This window comes from Triticum aestivum, chromosome 5D (genome assembly GCF_018294505.1).
Source record: "Triticum aestivum cultivar Chinese Spring chromosome 5D, IWGSC CS RefSeq v2.1, whole genome shotgun sequence".
In the NCBI taxonomy this organism is placed as follows: Eukaryota; Viridiplantae; Streptophyta; class Magnoliopsida; order Poales; family Poaceae; genus Triticum; species Triticum aestivum.
In genome coordinates this window covers 476,618,029-476,629,259 of record NC_057808.1, presented here as the reverse complement: position 1 = coordinate 476,629,259, position 11,231 = coordinate 476,618,029, and the positions used below count along the sequence as shown (strand labels likewise).

The following is an 11,231-nucleotide window of genomic DNA, read 5'->3' as shown; positions in this document are numbered from 1 at the left end:
GTAGGCAAAATACATCCGGAAAGATATCTAGTGATCTTATTTGCATGACTGGCGGTAACATTAGGCAAAATACATCGGAAAACGTCTCTAGTGAGCTTATTTGCATGACTGGAACTAGATATGTGCATCGGCTTCCCGTCTCGGTGGTCGAGCTCAAAAGCTCGACATCTGGGTTGGGCTCGGGCTCAGCTTTTCCGCATGAAGCCTGGCCTGAAAGCCCAAATAAAGCCTAAATGAGGTTTAAATAATTGTTTAAATTAAAAATAGGTATTATTATGTATTTGAATACCTTGAATATAATTATTTTAAATGAAAAGTGCACTGTTCACATGCTTCGGGCCAGGCTTGGGCTTGGGATTTTCACGTGTTACCAATCGATTTGCATGTGTTAAGCATGCCGCCAGCATTCATCCTGAGCCTGGATCAAACTCTACTTCAGTGCACACATAAATGATAAGGCAAGCAAATTTGGGTGAGCTTGAAACATCACATCAAAGGTTTCAATTTATTTCCCACCGCGAAAAGTATTGACGGCTGAACCTTTTACATGAGATGAGACTAGTTGCAGAGTCAAGAGCAGATGTACGCCGTTTGCTTCACAACATCTCATGCAGTACATTATTTTGCTTTATTTATAACAAACACTCCTCATAGTTTTGTGGCCGCAGCCCACATCTACCTGAAGTACTTTGCAAAGAGAGACCTGGAGATCGCCAAGGCATCACCCGTGGCTTTTACAGGGTACAGCTCCTTCCCGGACTGCCATTCGTTAGAGTACGAGATCCAGTCTCGCCTCCATTCCTCCAGTTGAAAACTCCGGTTCTCTTGGAGGCTTCTCGACAACCGAGTGAAGTATTTAGATGCCCTTGGATGGTAGTAGCTCTTCAGAAGCCCGCTCCAGAATTTATTGGCTGGCGACGAGGATATTTTGAAGAACAAAAAGGTCTCTATAGTTAGCAATGCAGGGGTGGACTTCCAAAGTACTATAGTTACTATGATCTAGTATTACCGTAGTCATGGAGTTTGCTCTGCTCGGTCTTTGTGTCGTCGTACCACATTGTCACCTGTGTTCTAGCATTCCATTCGTACTGATAGAATAGTTTGATTCAGCCCACGATAAGAGAAAAAAGATTGATCCAGGATCCAGCTGCTACATGAAGTGTGCGAAACAGACCCACCTGCTTCCTTTCGTCTTCAGTCGTAGCAAGGCTTTTTGCAGTTTCTAACCAAGGGCCCAGCAGGAAATTGTCATCAGAAGCTAGTAGCGTCTCGATATCCATGATGACTTCGAGGAATTTCTTTGTGTGAAAGTTTAAATCACTTGAATCCCTCATTTGGTAAGAATCCATAGCATCAAGGTACACTTTATTTGCTAATTTTGACAGTGACTGCCTTGCCAAATCAACGAGGTCGTACCTGCGATGAGCGTTACCATTAATAAGCAGTTGAGAATCATAACCGGAACTGCAACATTTTTTGGGGGTATTTAAGATATATTCATATCTTTGTGTGTGGTCACCCTATTTTTGTCGAAGTTTCACTTTGACTATGCTGTACAATGATAGCACCCTGCCTATCTGCACCCCTTCTTTTGCCTCTTCGTCAGGAGTACTCCACATACACACCTACAGTGGCGGAGACAGGAGGGACCAGCAGGGGCCTCCCCCCCCCCCCCCCCCCCCCCCCGATCCTATCTTTCTGGCTCCACCACTGCATAACTATGGCAGGAAGCATGCCACCTACAATCAAGTCCCACGTTATTTGGCTGCTAGTTTGCTTATGAACAGTGTATTGCCCCCCCCCCCCCCCGATCCTATCTTTCTGGCTCCACCACTGCATAACTTTCTGGCTCCACCACTGCATAACTATGGCAGGAAGCATGCCACCTACAAGCAAGTCCCACGTTTCAGACATTAGACATTTTTTCCTTCTATTCCAAACTTGCCATATGTGAGCTCACCACTGACTCTTCTTTTTACCATTACCAGAACAACTGACTCCACTTGTGCCCTTATCATTTGACATGACTGAAATTAACTAAGGTGTGGACGTAAGGAGCTGTGAAAAACATGTAGGAGATCAAATAGGCAGGAAAACCTTCTTTGTCCACTTGCCAGTGACTCTCCTAGGAACTAACTAAATTGTACCCCTGTTTCCAGCTAAAGAAAAACCTATGTTTCTTTCATGCATATAATTGGTGTGATTTTTACATAAATCAGAATGAACAGGTGAAATACCACAACATCTAATTCTCAGAAGAGTCAGTAGTTTAGAAACCACCAGTTCATTTTTCGGGAATAGAACCGACAATCGCTCAAAATTTTATAAGCTGACGCAAGAAGTTTAAAGGATGCATGCCACAAGAAAGAGGATGCATGACATCCAAATGCTTGAAGAACCAATGCTTACGACGAGACATACCTATATGTGAGACTTTCTGAAAGATCATCTCCTGCTTTAAGAAATAGTTCAAGGGATTTGACGGCCTCCGCCGTAGAATACCATAGATGTGGTTGTGGTAGGCTTGCAGAGACCTCGCCTAAGAACCTCGGATGTTTCCTCACAACTGAGATACTTCTTCCTTTGGAATATTGGGAACTGAAAGAACTTGGACTGATGTCTGGAAATTCAACTATGTAGTCTCTATTATGATCCTGCAATGAACATATGAAAAGGATACATGAATATGTCAGCAAGCATTGCACGACTGCAATAAAGTTGCATCTGTATGAAATCAAACCGCAATTCCATCTGTGCAATTGTATATCGTATGGTACAGGATTGCCCAAGCTTTCTGTATTTCGACATTTGATTGGCCATATCGCCTATAGGAGTATGATTTTAACCAATCCTGGAAGATAAAGACATAGATTAGATGGTAATCAACCTATCAAAACAAATGCGGTGGTCAAGAACTTCAGCAAATGGAAAATATAGACAGAATCAAAGCAGCAACCCGAGCAAAGCCATAGCAAGATTGTAAAATTAAAAAACATAGACACTGCCACACTGATCTGTACAAAAGTTTGTACCTCATTCAGCCTGAAGTTAACACGACCAAATAAACGATTTCTACCAAAGAATAACTATCAATTAAAATTATAAGTTGATACTCTTTAAACTTCTTTTATAACACCAATTGTCAACATTGATCTTGTCGATAAGAAAATATCAGTTAATCCGAAGGTCTTACTGAAAATGCAGGACAACATAAAGAAAGCCATATCAGAAGCAACCTTTAGACCAGATTAGTTAAAATTTAATCTTTCGAGTTAGAAACCTTATGAACTAAAACACAGGCTCACATTAACCCTCTATGAAGTTAAAAACTTCTTCTAGTTTGATGGCATAGGAGTAAACCATAATTCGTTACACACCAGAGACCAGACGCATTTGTAATGTGTACCTCAACTTCGACCTTTTGACTACGGAATGCCATTTCAGACATAAGCTCATAAACAACTGGATTATGCTCTATTCCCTCCATGCACATGCCAACACCAACCTAAATAAGAGGAAGGATTAAATGCAAGTACCCCATTAGATATTTTTAACTGCTTCTCTAGGGAAAGGCAAAGGAGACCCTTGCTGTTAGTAAATTTACATAAGGAATGAAAGTAAAATGAACCATTGTTGAATTGTAGCTTGTACGTGCATCAATAGGGCCAGATGAAATTGAATCTAGTACTCCATACATTTCAATATTACCACCAAAGTTGTGTAGCATGCACCTAATTTAAGAAATGATCATTAGTTAACTACTTGAACTTCGTTGGCACAAAATACTAATAGTGTATGTAAGAACATAAAAAGTTTGAGAACTAGAGAGAGAGGACATACCAGATGTATGGTACACCATAGAACTGGGAGGACGTTTGCCATATGGGCTTGACATCAGCAAATAAATCAAGGACCATCATCTTACCAATTGGAACAGAATGAAGTAGTGCCTGCAAGGCAAAAGAAGCAAGATTTACCCGCATCTAAATGATACGCAGCAGCTTTACTTATAGTCTTATAGAAGCTCACATGCTGGTGTATTTTCCCATGTGATATATATATGTCCATATTATTATGAGTAAAATACACCAGCGGTCCTAAAAGTATTCGAAGTGTGCCATCTAGGTCCTAAAAGTTTGAGAACGAACACCCAGGTCCTAAAAGTCGTTGAGTCGTGCACTGAGGCTCCTAAACACATCTGACCAGGCCACATGGCCCATTGACTGATGCCACGTACACTGAATTGCCACATGGGGCAAACTGACCGAGCTATGAATATATCAAAATTGCCACGTACACTGAATTGCTACATGGGGAAAACGACCGAGCTATGAATATATCAAAGACCCTGAATACTGTAACTCTGTTTTGATATATTCATAGCTCGGTCAGTTTGCCCCATGTGGCAAGTCAGTGTACGTGGCATCAGTCAAAGGGCCATGTGGCCTTGTCAGATGTGTTTAGGAGTCGCAGTGCACGACTCAACGACTTTTAAGACCTGGGTGTTCGTTTTCGAACTTTTGGACCTAGATGGCACACTTCGAATACTTTTAGGACCGCTGGTGGATTTTACTCTATTACTATTTACATGATTCTTGTACTTTGCTTTTATTTGAACTTAAATGTATGACTTTTCTGCTACAAGTTAAAGCTAGGGTTGCATTAACCTTTACTTTACAAGTAACCTCATTTCTGTTGGTTCTCAAGATACAAAAAAACCAAAGCAAAAATAAGAACTCACTTTCATCTGAGACTCCTTCCAGAAAGCTGCATCCGAGTAAAATAGCCAACCCTGAACAAAGCAAAGGAGCTTTAGAGATTATATTACTCTTTAAATTTGCCAACCGTGCTCATGAAAATCATGTCTGTTGTAAAATATAAACCGTGGCTTGGAGTAAGTGGCTTTTCACTGATCAATCACAGGGCAGCATTTCACGTTATCTTTTCTTATTTTTTTACAAACAAGGTCAGGAGACCGTATGAGTATGAGTAATTCCTATACTTATCTCCACCCTATGGTGTGGATAACAAACTTAGCTAAGTAATAAGGGAAAGCAATAACAAAAATATATGCTAAGGTAAGCGTGGAAAGAGAAAGGAAGATGAGGCTAATTGGTTGCTTCCCAATCTTGCGGTGTGGGGCGTCTGTACGACTGGCCCAAAAGGCGTCAGTAACACCCAATTGACACAAAATACTACTCCCTCCATCCCAAAATAAGTGTCGTGGCTTTATTTCAAATTTGAATAGGACTGGCCCCAAAAGGCGTCAGTAACACCCAATTAACACAAAATACTAGTACTCCCTCCGATCCAAATTAATTGATGCAGCCTCTGTACAATGTGTAGAGGGCACTGTATAGAGGCTGCGTCAATTAATTCGGTTCTGAGGGAATACTATATTATGGACTTGTTGCTGTTATACAAAATACATAATCTTTTATACTTTTGGGTGTCAAAGAAGAGTACAAGCAGCACACCTGCATTAACCACACTGCATCCTTGTTACCTCTCGACATTGCTTGATAGATAGCAGAACCAAGTGATGAAATATATGCCGGTTCATTTGTCGGTGGTGTATTCTCATTGAATGTGTCACTGAAAGAAATAACTTTGACTGTAAAGCATGCAAAATGGACTTGCTCAGTTGCTCTATAAACTACAAAGCCAAAGCAGTGCAGCGAGCAATGAACATAGATGCCATAAATAAACAGAATGCCAAACAAGTGGACATGTTAACAAATGTCAGACATAATGCACCAGTAATGAATATGTTCTTGGACTAACTGATGGTAAAATGTTGCAAGTTTTAATCTCTAAATGCTATGCCCTGAAAAGTAAATGGAGGGAGTAGTATATTGTATTCAAACTGTGTAATCCAAGAAGTAATAACACAGAGCATTAATGCAACACACTGATGCAATATTGTAGAGGACCAGATTAGTATGAGTTACCAATTATAGATGCTGGTGATGTCACCATATTCTGCATGTATCCAAAAAAGATGAAAGACAAATTAGAACCAAGTATAGGTTATGAAAACATACATAAAAAATTCGGTTTGTAGTTATTCAGCAAGTTTATGAAGCTATTCTGGGGGGGGGGGGGGGGGGGGGGGACGGTTGCATGAAATTGGACCAAATCAAGTCCAGTTTCTATCCACCAATAGAAATGCAGACCTTTCATTTGTTGCTTGATAAAAGCCTGTCCCACATCAATAAACAATGCATCCGAAGGATCAAGAATATAAGTGCAGCACCACCTAGGATTACCATCAACTGTGTTCCTGAAGCAAAGAATGTGTAAATATCAGCATCCAAGGGTTGAAGTAGAAAAATCTTCATTCCGGCAATCCATGTCAAATAAGTTTGTTTACTGAAATGGTAGTCAACTGATATTTTATTTTTATTCCTAACAACAACAGAGCCTTTCAGTCCCAAACAAGTTGGGGTAGCCTAGAGTTGAAACCCATAAAATGTTAGACACAAATACTGCCAGCTCATGTTGATTTGATAGTTCTAGTCTTCTAGACCTGCAAAAGGAAAACTAGCTTGAAGAAGTTCTTTGTTTCGGGAGTTGTGAAGAAGTTGAATCTGATTTTGCCCTTCTATTGCACCAATAAGGATATAATGGCCATATAATCCCAAGCTATCCATTAAGCAAAGTTGGCCCTTAAATAACTATCTCATGGGCAACTATGTTCGTAGCCCCATATGGTAACTAAGTAAAATGGCAAGTTGATAAGTATTACAAGTTAAAAAACCTGAAGGTCTGAAACTTCTTTATCTGTCTCGGATGTTCCAATAATACTCCCTCCAATCCAAAAGAAGTGTTCTGGCTTTAGTTCAAATTTGAACTATTTGAACTAAAGCCACGATACTTTTTTCTGATCGCAGGGAGTACTTAACACTCGAATACTTTGCAAGAGACATCATGAATGCATGGGCACCAAAGCTGGGCTTCTGGCTCCAACGTAACAATAGATATTTTTTGAGCGATAACAAAGGTTAGCCATAAAGATGAAATTCTAGTAACTTCAGTCTTCAGCGAAAACTTCAGTCTTCAGTCTTATACTGAGCACAAAATTCCCGAAAATATCAGCAGAAATGGCACATGACAGTATATTACCATTCACCGAGTCTGGTTATGCTGGCAGATGGAAACAATTTTTTAAACGCGACTGGTACATTTCCTGAGAATGATGGCAGAACTGAAAAATGGAATACACTGTAAGTATACAACCTGAATCAAATATTTAGGGAGTTATATTAACAATGTACCAATAGTATAATATACTCCCTCCGTCCCAAAATAAGTGTCTCAAGCTTAGTACAACTTTGCACTAAAGTTAGTATAAAGTTAAGACACTTATTTTGGGACAGAGGGAGTATATTCATATGTCAACTGAAGCTCAAGAACACATGACTTTAAAATTAGAAGTAGATGGCAATAATATTAACAAATGAGAAAACATTAATGATAGAAGGAAAACCAGGCTCTGATGGCATATGTCAGGTTTAACTAGCAGAAATTTAATAGAGAAAAAAACAGAAATTGTAAAAGAACATACCTGGGACCATTCCAAGCTCAATCATACGAGACAATATTTTCTTCTGCAGTGCCAATTGTTGATCTAACCAATTTTGTGAAAGTGGCCCACCCCATCTACAATATTTTTTAAAAGATATGATTATATTGTCGAATGATTCCCGTGTACAAATAATCACATTTAGCATTTCAGGTGTTACTGCAAGAATACCAACATAGTGTTCGAGGCAACTGTGTAAACCTACAATATAGTCAAAATGCTTTTGAAGGCAAAATGTACAGCAATTGTTTGTCATCCGGGAACATTTACACAAAAGGAAAATATTCCAGTACAAAGAAAATCCTTTTCTAGTATTCATTCAGGATTATCTAATTTAATAACATGAAGAGGAACTAAAGATCTAAACAATGACCAATATGATATTGATTCCAGAATGATGACGCCAAGCCGGTTGCCCGAAGAAAATACACCAGACAAATAACTCCGGTATGAGCTAATCACCAAAATGCTAAAACAGAGGCAATGTATCCTTATTTATTTGTAATGCTGTGATATTTATCTAGCAACCATTTGCCAATTAAGTCGTCTCCAATAAATTTAATTTTAACTTACGCATGCAAGTTCCCCATTCTAGCCCAGGCAAGGAAAGCTGGTCCACCAAAAAAATCATCTAAATCTCTGTCGGTGACATTAAAGCTCTGGAATGGAATTCAATAATTAAGAAGTGCTCAATCAACAAAAAAGTTCAAAAGTAAAATACAAATCACATCATAAGTAATTCCACTATGACATGGAGGGAAAAATAAGAACAGTGGAACATCTAACAAAATATAACTTTTGGGTTTGTCATGTTTGAAGATTCCAAACTGGTCAGCAACCGTACAAGTTGTGTTGAGTAATTACAATATATATATTGTTCTATTGTTTCCACAAAAGTTTATGCAAAATTGTAAATGAAAGGTAAGAATGTGGGCAATCATCACGCTACTATGCCCATTCCCAAATAGAGTGCAGACAGTAAATCAAGGTAAATGATTATCCAGTCTATTATTCTACTGCAGGAGCATTCAACTCTAATCTTCCACAGTGTAAATTGCATTTGTAGTTCTGTATTGTAGAACTGCTGTTCACATGCAAAAAAAGACAGGCCCTGTCTATTGGACTGAGCCAGCCCAAACTGGCCAATTTACTGACTAAATCGGGTGAGAACTGGGCCTAGTAAGGAAGCCAGAATGAAGATGGGTTTTAAATTGGTCCAGCTTTGGCTCACTTTTAATCATATGTTGCTTCAGCAAAATTATTCTGAGAGTTCTCAGCCAGAGGACTAGTTGAATCATGTTGCAAAACTACGCTCCAATTTTTGACAAAACATTTCAGAGTTAAAGATGTTCATCGCTCTACCTTAAAAACCTTTTGCCAAACAGCTTCCTGTCCAGTAAACGCTAAAGGCAAGTTAATTCCTTGAAGTGCCATCCAGTCAATTTCTTTCTCCCATCTTCTCCAATCCCACCACACAAAGGAGTCTACAGGAATTTTATCAGGAAAAGAACATTGGAATCCATGCAAAGAATAGAACGGCAAGATTTCAGGAATATTTCTAAATTAAAAAAATTACAGGGCAAAATGTACATCTATAAAACTTATTAGGACATAATTGTACAAGACCAAACAATTCCTCATGTGTGTTTACATCAGCAGATAGATTTATATTGCTTTCCGCGTCAAAACAAACAGCCATGATAGTAAAAACTGAACGGTGCATTTACTTTCTAGTACTCCTAAATGATCAAGGAATCCATATGGCACCAAGGGAATCATTTTTTGGAGCGCAATAGGTGATGAAAGAAATTAGCGAATCAACATGAGAGGTGTATTTACAATGAAGGACTTGAACCTGGAGTTCAAGACATTAGTAACTATGAGCGAAACAGAGACAACGAGAGCTGAACAAAACTCTAAACCACGAAAAAACTCACAGCTGGAAGTGACGACATTCTGATAGTAATTCCACGGAACAGGGCGCTCAACCTTGACTGCCGTTCCCTTCACTCGTGGCAGAGACCCAGGCGAAGGGACTGACGCCAGTTGTGCACCACCAGTCTTATCCCAAGAAATGTGCACCCCACACCAGTATTTGAGGTACCAATGGAGTCCAGATGCAAGCTCAACAGCAGTGTTACCCTGGATCCTGCACATCATGAAGAGGTGAGTGCATTTGCCTTCATTTTTGTTTGCAATGGAACCATTGGAAATTTGTACTTTTGGTAACTTGCATGCTAGCGAATTTTAACTCTGTTCGTCTCTCCATGCTCAACTGAGGAACCGTTTTAACACATCTTGATCAGGCATATAATTGCTATTTACAAGCTCATCGGCATATATAAGGTGGAGATCACTTGAACACAATGCTAGACAATCACAGCAACTAATTAGTACTAGTAACTAGCTACACTTTTCTCTAAAGTTAGACCACAAAGCAGGCAATGGTTCTGTGCACACAAAAGAAGGGAGAGAAGCATACAGAATCTCTGCACCGCCCTTGCTCGAGCCATCAACATTGCTTATCCTGAAGCAGCTCGAGTCGCCACAGACGCCGCCCTGGAGCAATGGAAGCAAAACAATCACTGACTCTGCCCAAGCAATACTGCCAGTGGCACTGTGGCAGTGTCACAGTGAGGTTAAGAAATATCCGGAGTTGACGTGCTCCAACCTTGGGGTCGATCTGGAACCGGAAGCTGAGCGCGTGGGAGGGGAGGAGCCGGCGGAGCACCCCGGCGGCAGCCCTCTCTTGCGTGGCCGGCGACGCGGCCCTGCGGCCGGCCGCCGCGCGGAGCGCCTCCAACGAGGTGGGGCCTGCCGCTGCGGCCACAGCCGGCGGCGACGGGAGGAGAACGAGAAGCAGGAGTAAGGGGAGTAAAGGGGGAGACGGCGGCGGTCTCATGGCGAATCCGGCCAGTGGCTCCGGCTCAGTTCCTTGCAGGGCCTTGGTCTTCGCAGCTGCAGGCGTGAGGAATCTCCGATGACGACGAATTAAGTTTCGATAATGGAGTGGGGCGGCAATCTGGACCTTCTGCCGAACAGCAGTGGAGGTTGCATTTTCTTTAGCATGTTTTGTTAGTCCCTAAAAATTACGAAAACTGCTTTTGGAGCTCGGTCTCCATGGAGGCCATTTAAAAAAATCAAGATTCAACAGAATTCATATTTTTTACATTTCAAAAAAAATATACAGACATACGTGGAGGCAAAACACACATGTGTGTAAATTTTCAGGACAAAATACGTTGAAATGACGGCTGTGCAAAAAAGACAAATCTGTGGCTTTTCAACACAAGATACTATTCATCCCAAAAGTCCTTGAATTTTTTATTTTTGCACAGACCGCATCTCAAGGTATTTCATTTTGAAATTTTGCACACATATACATCACATCCTTGTGTACTTGTACAATTTTTTTCAGATTTTCCTGAAACCAAAAGGTATGAATTTTGAAAAAAAAATCAGCCTCCATAGATACCGAGCTCCAAAATGTTCTTGTTCTAAAGTTACAGTGAAGCGCTGTTATATTTAGTAGTACTAGATAAGCGACAAGAAATATGGACCGAAGGGAGTAATTTAAAAGCATTTCACCGAGGAGAGAATATATCACATGAAAACCAAATTACAAAGAAAACTTTGTGAAAACCAT

At 40.3% G+C, this 11,231-nt stretch overlaps 1 protein-coding gene across 2 annotated transcripts; it reads right to left on the bottom strand.

Moving 5' to 3' along the window:
* Window positions 1–486: 486 nt before the first annotated feature.
* LOC123122928 (alpha-N-acetylglucosaminidase) lies at window positions 487–10,633 on the bottom strand. Of its 2 annotated transcripts, none has more exons than XM_044543315.1 (19): window positions 10,257–10,633; window positions 10,068–10,144; window positions 9,523–9,734; window positions 8,948–9,069; window positions 8,159–8,244; window positions 7,568–7,662; window positions 7,126–7,207; window positions 6,177–6,283; window positions 5,952–5,982; window positions 5,478–5,595; window positions 4,742–4,792; window positions 3,841–3,950; window positions 3,605–3,731; window positions 3,407–3,505; window positions 2,741–2,851; window positions 2,422–2,654; window positions 1,179–1,416; window positions 1,010–1,088; window positions 487–911 (listed from the first exon to the last, which is right to left on the bottom strand). In XM_044543315.1, exons 1-19 carry the CDS (start codon window positions 10,485–10,487, stop codon window positions 676–678), a joined length of 2,445 nt encoding a protein of 814 aa, XP_044399250.1. In that variant the 5' UTR covers window positions 10,488–10,633; the 3' UTR covers window positions 487–675. The 2 variants fall into 2 exon arrangements, with proteins under 2 accessions (XP_044399250.1, XP_044399251.1); XM_044543316.1 differs by having other exon boundaries at window positions 3,629–3,731; window positions 10,257–10,632.
* Window positions 10,634–11,231: the final 598 nt, after the last annotated feature.

Coding starts and splice junctions, on each gene's coding strand:
- LOC123122928 (XM_044543315.1), bottom strand. CDS start 10,487: ATGAGACCGCCGCCGTCTCCCCCTTTACTCCCCTTACTCCTGCTTCTC. Junction 10,145..10,256: donor GGTTCCAGATCGACCCCAAG/GTTGGAGCACGT, acceptor CCATTGCTCCAG/GGCGGCGTCTGTGGCGACTC. Junction 2,852..3,406: donor GTCAAAAGGTCGAAGTTGAG/GTACACATTACA, acceptor TTTATCTTCCAG/GATTGGTTAAAATCATACTC.